This window comes from Parasteatoda tepidariorum, chromosome 6 (genome assembly GCF_043381705.1).
Source record: "Parasteatoda tepidariorum isolate YZ-2023 chromosome 6, CAS_Ptep_4.0, whole genome shotgun sequence".
Classification (NCBI taxonomy): domain Eukaryota; kingdom Metazoa; phylum Arthropoda; class Arachnida; order Araneae; family Theridiidae; genus Parasteatoda; species Parasteatoda tepidariorum.
In genome coordinates this window covers 29973829-29992540 of record NC_092209.1, presented here as the reverse complement: position 1 = coordinate 29992540, position 18712 = coordinate 29973829, and the positions used below count along the sequence as shown (strand labels likewise).

Here is an 18712-nt window from a genome sequence, read left to right as displayed (position 1 = left end):
TGAGCGCCGCCTCGTGGCAATTCTTAACAATAAGTGTGATACATTATGTATAAAAGTAGATATATGAGTATATATACGATAAGTATATAGGTGAATACCAATATACTTATCGTATATATACTCATATACTTTATATACGTCTTATATAAGAAATTTTATTTCGTTTTTTTTTCGAACAGTATGCACACCCAGGAGTTCATAAATGGCAGATTTACATTCTTAATTCCACTACCAAAATAACAAAAAAACTATTGAAATTCGTGCTAGATTATCGTAAAATAACACAATTATCAAATACATTAGCTGCGTACTTTGCGAAGGAAAATAGCAATACACGCGGGAAAAGTAACATTGTGCATACTCACCTTTTGAAAAACATTAAATCATTACATTAAATTAAATTGCATTACATTAAATCATTCATTATATATTGTACCACATCATCATTTTAAATAATAAGACAAATATTGTTACCGGCAGATCAGTGAAAATTCAATAGCTAAAGATTTTATCCGTAATTTAATGAATGATACGTATATAAATAATATAAACTACTCATAACCTTTTATATAATAAAGTGCTATTTATCAGCAATGTAACATCATATAGCATTACAATTTGCATACTATTATTGTTTCAAATTTGAAGACTTATAGTTTTAAAAATATCAAACTATTATACCGTTACAGCTAATACACTTTATAAAATGAAGAGATAAGTGGAAGAACCGGCTAAGTGAGATTTTTTTTAATGAGATTTCTCGGGAAAGCTCTTATTTTAGTCTTATTTAAATATATAACATTCATTGATATTGCTAAATCTATTATTTCCAAAGCTACTCAATGGAAGAACCAGCTAAGTGATATTAGCTGGGTGGAAGAACCGGACAAGTGATTTGGTGACTAATAGTCAATAAACAATCCTAGAAAATCACTCGCTCGGCATCGAACGCATAGGCGCACGGAGAAGAAAAAATGGTAAAAATGAAAAACTTGAAACAGCAGCTTTCACATATTAAGGCGGAATTTATATTTTTTTAAGTATCAATAATTAAAAACGACAAGAAAAAATAACACTTAAATAACTTCTAATAGCTTTTTTTTTGTTTTTGTCACATTAGATTCTGTCTCAAACACAATGTCCTCGTAATAAATTTAATTTTTTTTTCTAATCCTAGTTGCGTTGCAAATAGTTTCTATTAATATTGTTATTATCTGAATACTCTTTTTCTTCTTCTTGCGGATTGAAATAAAACTAAATAATCAATAAATCGGTAATGATGAACATTACGAAATCATGCACAAAATTGAAAGAGGTATGCGAACACAATTAATTTACTTAAAAAATACCAGTTTTTTAGCAATACAAGTAATTATAATTTAACTGTACTATATATGGTAAAACTGTTTTGAATTGTTATGACTTTTAATTTTCAAGTTTTGAAAATGCTGAACTATTATATCGTTACAGCGAAAACACTTTGTAATATACTTCGTAGTTCTTGGCCACTGGGAAATAAATAAAATATAATCGATCATAAAATTGAATCGATGAGTTCGGAAACAGGTAATCTGTAGTGTATTTCTTATGGAGATTACTTGTTTTCGGACTCATCGATTCAATTTCATTTTTTATATATACATTCACTAAATGGATTTAAGTTAAAAAGTTAAAAAATATTTCAAAAATATTAAAAATATTTACAAATGCTATCACGGAACGATATAAAACAGCATTATACATACATAAAATGTTAAATGTATAATTAAAGTGATGAAAATTTTAACACGCTATAACTAGGAAATAAAATCCGGAATAAGTATTAACTAATACCGTTGAACGAAAGTTAAAATGAACTAAGGCTATCCAGATGATTCACGTGGTATGAAAGTGAACAATTATGCGATACCACTGTATATAGTGGTCTGTAAATGTCAAAATAAATAATAATGTGCTACATTGTATAGCGGACTTGAAGCGTTCAAACAATGTGCGATATACCAAAGTCAAAATTTTTGAAGGTTTTCCATTGATGGACCAACACAATCTTTGATGGTAACCAACATAAGTAACCATCACCCCAATGTAAGAATTTCTTTGATGGTAACCAACATAAGTAACCATCACCCCAATGTAAGAATTTGGAAAGATTTATGATGGTCCAACATAAGAATTTGTTTTGATGGTTTGTTTATGTAGAACCATCAGAAATTTAAATCATATTTTCTTAGATTAAAAATATACAGAGATGCAAAATGAAACTTTAATGGTACACAAGTAAAACATAATGAAGAATAATAATGCCCTAACATATGTAAGATGATACTAAAAAGCTTTGAAAGAACATATGTAGAATAAGAAACAAAAACTAATGACATTGTCAACACTGACTTTGATATTGGAATGTGACAACAAAAATTTGGTATATCTATCGAGAAGATTAAAAGATACTAAAAAATTAATTAATAAAGAAATGATGGAAAAGGCGTGATGAGAAGCATTTAACTGTAATTATATTCATGAAATTTGTTTTGATTGTCGCAATGGGGAATGGAACATCAGTTAACATTGAAAAGTGATGTGATTTTAAAATTTATAATGGCGATCGATCAAAAACAGTTGGGGGAAAGACATATAAAAAAATTAGACTAAAATACCAACGATAAGATATTATTTAAAGTGTACAAAGTCAGCGTTTACAAATGACAAACTTCAACATAGCGAGAGCCTATACCTATGCGTGACATATTTTAAAAAGATACTGATTATGAGAGTACCAGGCCGCCGGAAAGTTAAAACTTTATAAAATAGGAAAGATAATCGCATGGGCGGATGCAATGAAGTGTTTTGAGCCGGAAATGAAGACGATAAAAAAATATTAGTTGTTGAAAATTGCGATGGAATCCACTTGCAGTGGATGACACGTTAATATGGCGGCTTGATACTCTAAGCCTAGATCAATGGAACATCGGATTTCATCATCGCCTAATCACTCAGAAATGGAAAAATACGCCCGCCAGAGGCCGGAAAAGACTCACCGGAGATGCCAAGGGGAATTACATCCTTTTTTTTAATAAGATTTAGCTAGAAGAAAGGACTAATTAATGCTTTTAAAAGCGTATTTTTGGAGCTCCTGAAGGAGATGTTGTTGCTTGGGTGGGAACTAGATCCCTGTTTAAGAATAGCAACTTGCTTTAATGGTTCGTTCATGTTGAACCATCAGAAATTTAAATCATATTTTCTTAGAAATCAAATGTTGGAACGATCATGAACCGCCATCACCTCAAGGTAGGAATTCGGACAGATTTATGATTGTCCAACATAAGAATAGCAACTTGCTTTAATGGTTCGTTCATGTTGAACCATCAGAAATTTAAATCATAGTTTCTTAGAAATCAAATGTTGGAACGATCATGAAGCACCATTACTCCATTGTAGGAATTCGGACAGATTTATGATGGTTCAACATAAGAATTTGTTTTAATGGTTTTTCTATGTTGAACCCTCAGAAATTTCCATCATATTTTCTAAGAAATCAAATGTTGGAACGATCATGAACCGCCATCACCTCAAGGTAGGGATTCGGACGCATTTATGATGGTTCAACATTAAAAAAAAAAATTGTTCTGATGGTATATTCCTGAGAAGCAACAATAATTCCTATTAAATCATCATGAAAATGCATATTTGGAACCATCTCGAATTTCCACAATATCTTAATGGTAGTGAACTGGATAAATAGTGGACTGGAAATATTATAATGAATAATAATGTGCAACTTATTAAAATGTTTAAATATAACATTCAATATCTTGGATATATCGTAAGCTGATGGATAACTAATACTGTTTAAGTATTTAGTAATACTGATGAAGGAAAGTGAAAATGAATTTAGGTGATCCAGGTGATTCACGCGGTATGAAATTGAATAATAATGTGCTACCACTTAATACAGTGATCTGTAAGTGTAAAAATGAATAATTATGTTCTACATTTTATAGTGGACTGGGAGTATTCAAATAATGTGCTACTTTATATAATGAACTGGAAATGTTGTAGTGAATATCAATGTGCAATCTTATTACATTGTTTAAGTATAACATTCAATGTCTTGGATATATCGTAAGCTGATGGATAACTAATACTGTTTAAGTATTTAGTAATACTGATGAACGAAAGTTAAAATGAACTAAGGTGATTCAGACAATTCACGTGGTATGAATTTGAATAATAATGCGCTACCACTTAATATAGTGGTCTGTAAAAGTAGTAAAAATGAATAATTATGTGCTACATTTTATAGTGGACTTGGAGTGTTCAAATAATGTGCTACTTTATATAGTGAACTGGAATTGTCATAATTATTAATAATATGCAACTTTATTAAAGTGTTAAAGTGTAACAATCAATATCTTGGAGATGCCGTTGACTAATTGTAAAATTCGGTTCTCTGAAATCTGCCGGTGTCATTTGTATGGCACATTGTAGTTAGTCTTGAAGACGTATTGCAAAGTGACGTATTGCAAAGTAACGTACAAAGTGACATATACATGTTGATTAAAGTGTTATAAATAAGTACATTGGCTCATTCTGAATTGAGTTAAAAGTGCTATCCAATACTTCAAAATGAAAATGAATAATAATGTATCACATAATACTATGAATATAATCTTTGAATGAATATACTACGTTTGAAGTTAGAGTGAGATAACGTGAACTAAATGATTCTACGATAGTGGAGTGAGCAATGATACAAGTGGAGGCATGAAATTTACCACTTCATACAGTGGAAGGAAAGTGATTTAGAATGCATAACATAATACTGCGGAATACAAATTTTTAAAAGTGTTGCAAATAATATGTTGCCAACATAACATAGTAAGTGAAAATGTATAATATAACACTGATAAATGACGATGAGTTAAATCATAAATGCTGCATAATATAGTGAGCTAAAGGTTTAACATAATGAAAGAAAGTGAAAATGCATACATTGTTGTGTAATGAAAATGAGTAATAATGTACTCGAATAACACTGTAGGATGAAAGTGAGTTAAAACATATCACATGATGCTGTAGAATGAAGGTGAGAGAAAAAATTTAATACAACACTGTAAAAAAATTAAGTAATAATAATGATACAAAGAAATGAAGTATCGGTGATGATAAAAAATATTTAATACTGTATAATGGAAATTAAAGTGAGTTAACATGAACTACATTACTTTATGATATGGAATTGAAAAAAGTGTACCATTTTATACTGTGATAAGTGCGTTGCATAATACTATGCATATTTTATGTCAATGTTAAATTGCATTACATAATACTATGGAATACAAGTTGCTTACATTCTTATTCACAATATATTTACAACATAATACTGATACGTGTTACAAGTGTACTACATAAGAGTGATGTGAGTTAAAGTGTACTAAATAATACTGTGAAGTAAAAGTGAGTGATTGTGTAGTTAAATTATGAAGAGTGAGTGTAAGTTAGGGCGCACTATTTATTGCTCAGATGTTAAAGTGAGTTCAAATGTACTACATAGTACTTTGAAGATTTCTACATCCTAATGTGAGTTAAAAGTGATTTAACGTGTACAAGATAACATTGTGCTGTTCCATATGATATGAACTTTAAATAATTGATGTATTCATTCTTTGTAGTTTCGAAGGCTTAAGTCAAATAATTAATAGGCAACATAACATCAAAATAGATTCTCTAAACAGCTTAATGAGGGCATAGCAGGGTTTTTTATTTTTATAATTGTCGTTGAACAGCCGACCCCATTCTGAGTTTTTAGACTATCAATATTCAACTCCGCAGCTTTGCAATTTTGAGGGAACTCTTAGATTGAATATTGGGACCAACTGGCCTTCGGGGAGGACTTTTTAATGAACATAACTCGCATTTGAGTTGCAAGCAGTGGAAAACCACTGAAACCTTCAACGGTTACCCCGGTGGTAAGTAAATTCTAACCCATGATCCGTCTACCACTGAGGATATTTTGCATCAGCACTGTGGTCGGGAAAAACCGGATGCGGAATTCGTATCGAACAACCGTCACGGGGATTCGAACCCAGTTCACCTCTTCGGAAGGTGAACGCTCTATCCCAGGGGTGGCGAACCTTTATACACCAACGTGCCATTTTTTCTAAAAAATTGTTTAATGAGGTCATAGACGTGCCAATCATAGATGAGGTCATAGATGAGGTCAAATAATTTTGACTTCGTAATTATTGGGAAAATAATAATACTAAATACTATCAACTCAAAACTCCTTATTTACATTGGGAAAAAAAAACATTTTGCTATGTCTCAGTTATACGCGTAATTCAACTTAAAGTAGCAGATTAGATGACAAATAACTTATATTAGGTTGTAAGATGTTAGTTTAAGCAGAACTGTTAATTTCTTTTGCTAGTTATTTATTGTTAGCTTGTTTTTTATGGTTATTAATTGTTTTTTTAGCATTAATTGTACATTTTTTATTAATAATTGTTTATTATTTTGTGTGTTTTAATTTAATTGTTACATATGCTTCATAGTGTAACAACATTTGTGTAATAACAATTCATAGTGTAATAACAAATGTGATCGGTGACGTGCCCAAAATATTGTGTCAGGTGCTATAAATGGCACGCGTGCCATTGGTTCGCCATCCCTGCTCTATCCCCTGAGCCATCATGGCTCCAATTCACTAGTTTTAAATTTGCGCGCAAGGAATGAACTTCTTTTCTCTCTAATATCTTAATTTCCCCCTTCTGGAGTGGTTATCTGTTTCAGTGTGGACCGGTTAGAGAAAATGCTTAAAGAAAAGCTTAAAAGAACTGCGCAAATGCCCTAAGGGTGGACGTGCAATAGCCTCTGAAAAGGTAGATTGCCTCTGAAGCCACCGTGACTCATTGTTAAAAAATTGAAATTGTACAACCAAATGTTTGGCTGTCCTTACAAACATATATTTCTATGTTTGCGCCCAATTTGATTTATTTATAGCCTCGAATTCCATTTTTTTTAAGAAATATGGACGCTTTGGAGTTTGAAGTTCTGCCTTATTCAGTTCTTTGATAGCACTCACTAATTTCGGTTTTACAATGAATATGCGTTTGGATCTTTCAAAAACTGCACTTCAAAAAGTTCATTTCAGATAGAACAGCGTAACACAACTTGAGTTAAAGATTCCTGAAGTGAGTTTTATTGTGATCCAAGTGTTCATTGCAAATTACGTTTTAAATCCAAGTGCGAGTTACAGTGTTTATTGCGATTTGTGTTTTTATTCCTAGTGCGTTGAGCTCTTAATCTAACTGTAAGTTGTGTGTTTTTACTCCTACTGTGAGGTGTGTTTTAAATCCTAGTGCATTAAAAAGAGGTCTTTGGAATTCGACCCCAGATACACTCACTTGAACCGTCACCCTCTAGATTTGGAAGAGGAAAAAAAATTCATGATTAAATATTTCAATCTCAGATTTATATTTAAATGTAAACCAGTAAAATAAGTGTACAAAGGCAAATAAACAATTAATATCAGTACATTTTATGATACAAAAATATTGATTTCAGGTGGAACTTTGTTGTAGTTATAAATTTTATTAAATTTGATAAGTTGATCATTGAAATGAAAATATATACCTCTACAGGATATTCTCTAATCTCCATTAACCCCTCAGCGATTGGTTAATTTTCAGGAAAACTGTCGTAAAAGTTAATATTTTTTTAAATATACGTATTTGATTAGTGCTGATATCTAGTTTAAAGTAAACTAACTATCTACAATTACCTTAAAAATATCCTGATACTGCCATCTGGTATGTAAAATGAGAAATAAAATGTTTTCCCGCCAAAAGAAATTTGAACACTCCAGCCCGGAAATATCAAGGGAGCGAGAAATAGAGGGCGGAACCTCAACCCGTCATTTTCACGGGAGCGAGAAGGAAGGGGTTAAGATCTATTTTTAGAATTGTCTACGAGAATAAGTATAAGAAAATGTACATTTTTGGGGTAATAGATTAATATATAAGTCAGGAAAAAAAGTGTTAGTAAAACAGGTAAGCGAATCAATTTTGAGGTATACGAGATTGAAAACGTTAAAACCGATTTGATAGGTAATGGAGTATGAAAGCGTTTCGAAAAATCGCTTTTTCTCTACTTTTCCTTCGATAATGATATAGAGGTTTATGTTTTGTATTTATTCTTACCTACTTCGTTAATGATACATCAGGCTTCTATAACCCTTTTCTCTTTGCTTGAAAATTAATTACTGACCTATAGTTGATTCATTTTTTTTTCTCCAGTTTTGACAAGTATTCTAAAAATATACTTTAAGGGTGGTGATTACGGTCAAATTTTATCAACGTATTCACTCAATTGATCTTCTGATTTTGGAAAAAATTGAGCATTTGAAGTTCGCCGTTGTTCAATAAAAACTTCAAACTTATCTATAAAAATCCCAAATTTACAGCAAAAAAAATTCCGAAAAGATTTTGGAATTATTTTCTTAAAGGAAGAAAAAAAAAACGAATGAATAATTTGAAAATTGATCAAAATGTAGGAAATTTTTAACTAACGCAAACTATGTATAACTTATCATTATCATTTTACTAAAATCTCTTAAGCTTGCGATTTAGGGAATTTGTCATTCATTAAAATTTATGTTTTTTGTAAACAATTGTTCTTTTTTTTAAATAAAAACTAAACTGTAACAGTATATCTTTTAGTATTTAAATGCAAGATGTTATAATAAGATAAGAGATCCTTCATCAATCGAAAATTAAAATATGAATAAACAAGAAAAAAAATATTTATATTAAAACGGAAGTTTCAATGTTTTTAGAAAAGTTTTTCTCAATTACTAGCCTAAAAATGTGAAATTGAGAACTGAAAATGTGAAATTGAGAACTAAAAATGTGAAATTGATAAAGACACATACACGATTCCATTTATTTGTTACGGACTCGCAATGAGTTTTAAAATGTGCAGCATATAATTTCTCATTCTTTAAGTTTGCAAAAGTTTGTTGCACTTCAGACAGTGACCTGCGTAAAAAAAAAAATAAAAGAATCTTTGCCAATCTAACATTTCGACTTAGCTAAAATTAGAATAAGTTATCTGCACTATTGGATAGCAAAAAGTGCTTTTTTATTGCACATCGCTATAAGTAAGAAAAAAGGATGATATTACTGACCGACAGGCATGATTTGTTGTGATCTGCGCGTGACTCTCCTTTTCCAGGCTGCTGGCATGATTTTAGGCACATCGCCTCTTTGGATGGCAGCGTCACGTTTTGACTTCAGTAGGTGCAGCTGTGGTTTACGCGACATTCCTACAAAACAAAAAGTAAATGGGTCTTATAAAAGTCATAAAAGATTCTATTTCTTAGAGATGCTATAATTATTTTTAAAAAAATTAAGAAAATGAAAAACTTTAACAAGCAATTCTACAGTCTGCCGTGTTCTCTAAGATGGGGGTGGCTAGATTTGTTTTTCTACTACTAAAAGAAGTAAATTATATAAAAGAAGTAAATTATATAAAAGAAGTAAATTATATAAAAGAAGTAAAATATAAAAGAATGATAAAGAAGTCTTGTAACAATTAATTGTTGGCCCAAGGAGATTATCGAGATTAAGGTTTCACACTTTTCAGAGAGCGGGATTATGGTGGCAATGTTTTCAACTACGTGCACTAGGCAAATCAAGCTGGTATCTATTGATATAAAGTTGGGTGGATTTTAAGCCACTTATCGGGACATAACCCCGGTCCTTCTCAATTATAGTTTAGGACTTTAAGACTTGTGCTATCCTAACAGAAATAATCATAAAACTGTAGGCTGGTGATCTTTTGTAATCCTGATTCTTTGTAATCATAGATAAAATTGTTGCTAATAGTCACGATTCCTTAAATAGATAAAATGGTTACTAGTAATTATGATTCCTTGTAATCGTAGATGACAAAGTTACTAGTAACCTTGATTCCTTGTAATAATAGATATTATGATTCCTAGTCATCATGATTGCTTGTAGTCATTGATCTTATGGTTGCTGGTAATCATGATTCCTTGTAATAATTGATCACGTAGTAGTTACTAGTAATCATTATTCCTTGTAATAATTGATCACATAGTTACTAGTAACCATGATTTCTTGTAATAATGGATAATATTATTCTAGCAGTCATGATAATTAGCAATCATAGATCATATGATTGCTCGTACTCATGACACCTTGGAATCATACTAGTTACTAGTTATTATGATTCCTTGTAACAATTGATCACAAAGTAACTAGTAACCATGATTCCTTGTAATAATCGATCATATGATTACTAGTAAGCATGATATCTTGTAATCTTAGATCATATGGTTTCTAATAATCACGATTCTATGTAATCATAGAACACATGGTTTCTAGTAACCACAAATCCTGGCTATAATAATACAACTCATAGTAATAATTGATCATATGGTGATTAGTAATCACGATTTCTCGTAATTAATTGCAGTTTTGCCCAAACTGTTGAAAAATGGAAGATTACCTGGACATTTCTTTGGACACCTGTAGAAGAGTTCTCCAAAGAGCGTGAAGAGACATATGGGTGAAGGAGAAGGTGAAGTCTTGTTCATATTCCTGATGAGTTTGGCACGTCCGAACTTCCATTCTGTGTCGGACTGTGCTTGGATTCTCTGGTAGGTATTAGACATCATGGCAATGAGGAGATTAATGAGGACAATGACAGTAACCATCATGTAGATACCAAACACCACTTTCATGATGCCTTTAGAGAATCCGGGACTGAGGTGCATGGGTGGCATGTAGTCTGGTTCTACGAGACCGAAGAGAGCGAAGAAGAGCATTTCGAAGGTGTCGATGGGAGACTGGAAAACGACCAGGGTGAGCTGGTCAGCGCCTTTTGGAAGGAATACTGGCTGGTAGATGGCGCACAAGTGCAGTGAGAAGCCCACCAAGAAGATCCCCAAGATGGCTAAGAATCTCATCAGGTCCTTTATGAGATCCCTGATGATAACCGTCCATGGTCCGAAGAGGTGGTGGAATGTTAAGAAGTTCAGAAATTCGACAAAGCAGAGCAGAAGTGCGACTGCGAGGAACTGATTTCGTATGTACAGGCACACGAGGATGGAATGATCGTCGGAGAAAACAAGGGCTACCACGTGAGTCATGATGCCCATTGAGCCCACAGTCATAATGATCACTTTTATGAAACCCAGGCCTTCCCTGTCTTTTGGGTTGGTAGCGTCCGATACCCAAAGTCCTATCAGCCATAAAAGAAGTAGCCATTCGTGAATGTATGGTATAAGATGAGTGGACTTCCAAAGGGGTAGCCATGGGTTAACGATGGTGAACGTGAGCAGGACAATGAAAAAGATATGGGATACGAGGTAGGACATGAATTTGATGATGGGAATGCTGGTGAACCTGTGTCCCAGGGGCAGTGAAAAGGCGATCCAGACAAGAGGACAGGCTAGGAAGGAGAAGAAAAGTGCGGACATCTTCCATGATGCCCACTGCAGACTTCCTGTCCACAAGTCGGTGAGGTATTTCTGGACGGCAGGGTGAGCCACCACCTCTTTCTGTTGCAATTCAATGAGTACATCGAGGAATGGTTGATTCTGTGAGTCCACTGACCGTAACAGCGTGCCTGTGTTGTATGAGATGGCTGTGATGCCTAGGAGGTCGGCGGCCATCGCTTCGCAGAAGATAGCCATCACTTCTAAGTCTCGAGCTCTGTCTTTCTCTTTCAAGGATAGAAGTTGATAGCTGCGTGCCATTTTGGCTGCCGTTTCTATGGGTGCAGCGGATACTAGCACAAACTCCAAAACGGGTTTGTTGGCGTGAGCTTTGCTTGATACCATCAAGTCAATCAAGAACTGAAGAAAAAAAAATAGCATATCAATAAAAATAATGTGTCGACGAAGTAATTATAGATCCAGATAACAGATACAGTATGAACTTTCAAATAATCTTATACAATATCTTATGCAACGTTGTATAACAACGTTCCAGTTTAGGGGTGGAGCCCCTAAAACAACATTCCAGTTTAGGTGGAGCTAGTTCTATCGTTCTAGTTTGGGTTGAGCCCCTAGACTAGAACGAAAGCTTTACGAATTAGTTTTACCGGTCATAGGTTATGAGGAGTAAAAACGTTTGTATTTTCTTTGAAAGAGGGAAAACTTTAAGTTCCTTTTTCTTAAAAAAAAATCCGGAGCAGAAGTCAATGTGAAGGGATAGTATGCTACTTTTTTTATGTTCGATATTATATTTTGTTCTGTTTCTGTAACAAAATCTTTTTTTCAACAGAATCTGTTTTTGCAACATATTCCAACATAATTACGACATAACTCATTCTCTGCATTGTAATATTTCATACTTCATTATTTTTTTATTTTAAGTATATTTGTAAATAGTACTATATTTATAAATAGTAAGTAGCAAAAAAATACACTTGTGTAAAATTTGAGCTAATGGTTACGTAATAGGATGCTATCTTCATTAAAAGAGAACGAATGGGATGTTCTAAATAACTGATGCTAAATATTAATGTTTAGAAACTAGAAACTGTAAAATATTTTATTCTATTCTTTGAGTGGTGAAAATAATACAAACCATTTTTTTTTCTAGGATAATATTTATAATTAAAATTTTAATAATTACATCTCTTAACTACGATGTTTTTGATCAAATATTTGTAATTTAAAAAAAATATGAACATAAAGCAGATCCCTTTATTTTGAACTAAAATTTGATAGATACAATTTTTATGGCTTTGGATAAAAAATTTGGTACAAATTTCTTTACACCCCTTTCTCGGTCTCCCCCAAATGAGATTGCTGAATTATGTTTGAATAAAAATATAATATATGCTATTATATATATATATATATTTAATTCGAAGAAATAATAATAATTTGCAAATGCCTGTTCTGATATTAATGTATAAATATGATTTGTTGCATTACCTATTGCAATCTTCCATGGAATTATTAGGACTGTATTAAGGTTTAGCTGTTCTAACTGTAACCGGGAGTCTTATNAAATCAGACGATTATATTATATTTGAATCAAAGTAAACCAATTTATACTATTATATTAGTGTATGAAATTTGAATAAAAATTCACCAATATATATTATTATGTTTGAATCAAAATACATCAATATATATTATTATACTATTGTATTATGTTTAAATCAAAGTACATCACAAATACTATTGTACTATATTTGAATCAAAATATACCAATTTTCATGTTAATAGAAGTTACAATTAGTACACAACCATATTTACTCAATTCAAATTAAATTAAGTTGCATTCACATTTTAATTATTCGCAAGCTATTAGCTACTTGACGTATGGCCTTCATTGTTTAATTATTTTTAGTACAGTGCACCAAAAATAACAGCAAAAGAAGAAGAAAAAAACGGATCACCTTGAATAACTTTTGATCCTATGAACGGATCTATATCTCAATCTTAATGGCTCGAGAGAATAACCTCAAATAGGCTTATTAATTAGTACAGACGAAATTTTAAGTTACGAAATCAAGCACAAAAATGTACTTTCTTTGTATAAACACACCTTTTTTTCAACGGATTAAAATTTTTGATCTACGAAATTAGAGGGGGCAGCCGCAATCTGAGAAATATGGTTCTCATAGTTTGGTCCGGAGAGCTATTCAACGTTTGATCTCTTTAAAGTTAATTTTACTTTTTGCGTAATGTTCGAGAACTTTTTAAGCTATTTGAAAAACTTATCAATTGGAAATTCCCTGTAAAAAAATAAGCTTTAGTAGATATTTATTACTTTTTATTATTTTATTTAATATATTCGAAAAAATTATGAAATGTAAGGTAGACAATTTTTTATGTCATTTTAAAGTATGTAATTTTACATTTCAAGATACAAAATTTGCGCGAAATCGGCTAAATAATTCCTCAGACATCGAATTCTAAATATATCACTTTTTAAAAATTCGATTTCTCAGGAACTATTCGACCGATTTCGCTGAAATTTTGTATTTTGCCATGTAAAATTACAAACTTAAAAATGATGGAAAAAAATTATACCTTACAATTTAAAATATTTTTTGACTATTATTAAATGAAATAATAAAAAATAATAAATATTTACTAAATTTTTTTTTTTGCATGGAACTATCTTTGGATAAAAAAAAATTTATAATTGTATGTGCAAATTTTTCAAACAGCTAAAAAAGTTTTCGAAATATGGCGAAATATGTAAAAAGTAAAATTAATATTAAGGAGTCTAAACTTTGAATCGCTCTCCTGACCAAATTATGCGAACCCTATTTCCCAGATTGCGGCTACCCCCTACATTTTGGGGGTCCGAAATTTGATTCCATTGAAAAAAATAAGTTTATTCAGAGAAAGTACGTTTTTGTGTCTGATTTCAAAATTTAAAATATCGTCTGCACTAATTAGCATATTTGAGGTCACCCCCTCGAACCATTGAGATTGAGTCCTTGAGTGAAGATCCGATCATTAGAATCAAAACTAATTAAGCGTGTTTTTTTTTCTTTGACGCACTGTGCTACATGTATACAGGCAAAACTTTCACTATTTTAAAGAAAAGGTATAAATGAAAGAGAAAAAAAATCAGATTTAAGGTGATAAAAGGTGAATTGTAGTAGAAACTATTATATTCTTGTTGCTTTTCCTCTTGTAACAGAAATGCGTGTGAACTATTTCCAAACAAATGAAACTCACATTGCTGTCACACATGAGTGTATGGGTGTCGTGTTCCTTTTTCAAAAGGTAATTGAGTACGTCATAATGTCCAGCAGCTGCGGCGAGACACAATGGAACTTTACCATCCTGAAACGAAAAACAAAGGACATATTTAAACAAACGCAAAATAAATATTTAAGCAAAAAAAATTGTTGGTTTAAATACTTAATTTTAATAAACAAAATTTAGTTCTGTATTAAAAATATTTAAATATGTTTATGTATTATTACATAAACAAATAACACAAACAAATAATAATATATATGTTTTCCTGCAAATATATACATTATTTTTTATATTTGTGTGTTACATAACAACACAAACATACGTAACACATGAGCAGCAATATTTGTGTGTTATATGTGTGTATATTTGTTATGTTCACAAATACATAAACAAATATATACATAAATAAATTTAGTTACATAAATATGTTTATGTAACTATAAATAAATATAGTTACATAAATATGTTTATGTAACTATATTTGTTTATATTTGACTATTTGTAGATTAAAACGTGTTTAAATATTTAATTTTGTCTTTGTGTGACAAAACTAAAAACTATGAACTATCAACGGTAATACAAATTTTTAGAAATCTTCACAAGAGTGAAGAAAAAATAATAAAATAATATAAAATTAAAAAATAAATAAATATTTTAAATGAACCAAAAAAGAGAAAGTAATTCTAGTTCGTCAGAAAAAAAAATGTAACTTTAATGGTCATAAGTCGCAGAACTCCAGTTCAAATTTCTGAATACTAAGTAGTCGAAATTTTGATTAATGATAAATCTTGCTTGTGAAGGTTAACAAATAGTTAAACTCGTATTTGCATCAAGTATGGAGTTTCAGCAAAGATTCAACTGTAATTAATTTAGTTTTATATAAAAAAAAACTTTAAGGTCCACTGCTGAACAAATTAAAAAAATATTGACAATCGTGTGACTAATGTGCAAAAATGTAGTAAAAGATACTAAAGCTAAGACGCGCCACATCATATAAATTCTAGAACTACTAGTGACATATTAATGCACGATTGATTACTAGTCCTATGTACTAGTGTCACAGAACTAGGGACTCGTTCCGAAAAACTGGTATTAGACCATAGATTTATCTTGACCTAGACTTTCGACCTGCGTCTACGATCCAATACAACGCTTATTACTGCCCACTTGCGGGCCGTGGCCTATGAATTTGGAATCCCTGTTCTATCTATTTAAAAAGTGATCGAAATTTCGATCGCAAGATTTCACCCTCTCAGACTAGAAAGTGAGTGAATAAAAACGTAGTAAAAATAATACATGTAATAGGACTAAACTAATATTTAATTGAAAAAAAATCATCAAAATCAGACGAATCATTATCAAGTTGAGTAATAGTAAAGAAAAACAACGTGACAGAGAAGGAAGACGTATAAGGTTTCGCTCGATATATGGTGTTTAATTTGCTCTTCCTGTGAAATTAAAGATCGTGTGACCACCTTTAAGTTTCGTCAGACAATTTAAATGGTGTTACCCTTTAAATTCTTTCTCAATAATAATTCAAATCGATGTTCACGTTTTACATTGTTTATCCACGGTTATTGGATTGTATAATTCACATAACTTGAATCAAAAATAAACGACATGAACGCTATTCTTTAAATTGATTGGTGTTAGCGTGCTAACGGCATAGCAATACATCGCTGCAAACTGAAGCAATTAATTAATATGAATTGCATTATTTTATAAACAACAGTTACGTCTTGAAAATTAGTGAGATGGTCATCGACCTAATTTAATTGACGTTCTCGATGAAACGCTTTAACAGATATGGGTAATAAATAATATGCTTTTTTTTCGCAAAAATAAACCCTTATTATTGATTGTATGACACAAAATTATAGTATGGAGTAAATACTTTTGTGTTTTATTTTACTTGTGATATACTTTTTAACTTATAGTAAAAGTCCGTTATAGCGACGAATCGCATTAGCAAGTAGAATTGTCGTTATAGTGAGCTTGTCGTTATAAATAAATCCACATAATGTTAAAACAACACTATAAATGACTGAATGATGAAATCGACCCATTTATCGCTTTTCTTTTTGTTTTGAACAACTCTTTTGATTAAAAATTCCATTATAGAGAAGACTGTCTTAACCTACAGATATTAGATCGTATTAGAAGTTATTGAAAGATGTAGTACATAGTACATATGTAGTACATATGCAAATACAAATGTACAAATGTAGTACACATGCTTTTGACGTCATCGGATAGCATTAAAAACTAATTCCAAGAGTTAGGGTGTCGAGAAAGGATATAGTTGGGCATCGTAGTGATGTGGTCAACAAAAGGCCCTCGTTCCTTTTAAGTATATGGCAGAATTCTTAACAGCAGATGAATTTTTCTTTTGTAAAAAGGGAGATAAATGTGCAGGTGGTTACCTACACATAACAAGATAAACCTAAAAAGTGAAAAATAAAGATTAAATGACGTTCACTTTTTTATTTTTCTGTTCCATTGGTACCAGAAATGAATGAAAATGTCTTTCATTTTGTCTTTTCTTCGTATAATGTTGTTCACTTAAACGGTAAAAAAATTTAAACTTAACAGTAAAAAAAATTTGCTTAAATGGAAATTGTCGCAATAGCGATAGGGTTAATGTTCACCTTTTTATAAGTATAACACTTTTGTATTTTTGTAACTTTAATATTAGAATTTTGACGGTGGCTTGCAAACCTGTGGTAATTGAGCCCTTCTCGTGATATGATGAACTCGATATATCGAAGTATTATTGTATATGTATAGGTATTTTTATTTTGTGTGTGAATCCTAGTCACATTGATAATAAATTTTTCCCAACCGCTTATTTTCTAAATAATTAAAATTTTATATTTTTAAAATGTCATTTATTTAGATTTTTTAGATAGAAGCGATTCCTGACTGTGAACTGATTCGCTCATTCACTTTTTATAGTAATTTCTTATCAATTGTGTCAATGTTGCATTGGACTTAGTGTTTTAGACGAAATTCGTATCGTCAAAAAAGTGAAGGTATTCTACCGTGGTAGCCCAGTGGTTAGAGAATCGGACTCCTGTCCTAAAGGGCCGGACTTTAATCCCCGACTCCACTAAGATCCACTCATTATATGCAATATACGTGCTGGTAAGTCAGTTCTGCGGTCGGTCCTTGAGAAAATTTCTTTCACCTTCAAACTTATGTCTGAATTGAGGAAGTGGCCTCTATAATAGGGTTCTGAGCCAAGAGACGTTCTTTCACCCTTGTGGTGCTCTCTTACCAAACGAAAGGAGCACATTCCTGACTTAATTCGCAAGGCCAATAGCTGGCGAGCTGTGTTCAAGTGTCATTAAAAACAACAAATAACATTCACAGCTACATAACAATGAAAGGAATAAATTCCACAGTTTAACGAAATGTTCGCTTGGAGCATGTCCCAGGTCAAAGGAAAGTATAAAGTTAACATTTTAAAAGGTTTCGTCAAAAATGAAGAGAAATTCGTGAAGTTTTAAGATCCAAATTTTACAGGGTCGTGTGCTATTAAATTTTCAATGAATGATTAGAACAGAAATTGTTTTGAAAAATTCAGCAACTTTGTACAGCATGTCTACTCAGATACCTAATAAAACATAGAACTTAATATCAAGATTATTCATTTTAAATCAGATACACAATGTTTACGTCAATAAAATATGGAAAATTAAGATAAGAGTGCTTACGCTGGTGGCGGCAGTGGGAGATGCTCCACTGTTGACCAGCAATTGGACCACGTCCAAGAAACCGTGTCTCGTCGTGTAGTGCAGTGCTGTCCATCCATTCTGAAAATATACAACAATAATATCTAAAACACCCAATTTATGAGTACATATATATACATGCACTCAAATAAAAAATTTTTTTTAAAAAATAATAAATAAATAAATCGTGAATGTATGGTATAAGATGAGT

The 18712-nt window shown here is 31.6% G+C and overlaps 1 protein-coding gene across 1 annotated transcript in view; it reads right to left on the bottom strand.

Annotated features, from left to right (window-relative positions):
• LOC107448293 (no mechanoreceptor potential C) overlaps positions 1-18712 on the bottom strand; it is a 116043-nt gene that overhangs the window by 2916 nt on the left and 94415 nt on the right. The window contains exons 25-28 of the mRNA XM_071182179.1: positions 18484-18582; positions 14741-14848; positions 10534-11884; positions 9188-9325 (exon numbers count right to left, since the gene is read on the bottom strand). Coding sequence (XP_071038280.1) covers positions 9188-9325; positions 10534-11884; positions 14741-14848; positions 18484-18582 — 1696 coding nt within the window. The remainder of the gene's footprint in view (positions 1-9187; positions 9326-10533; positions 11885-14740; positions 14849-18483; positions 18583-18712) is intronic.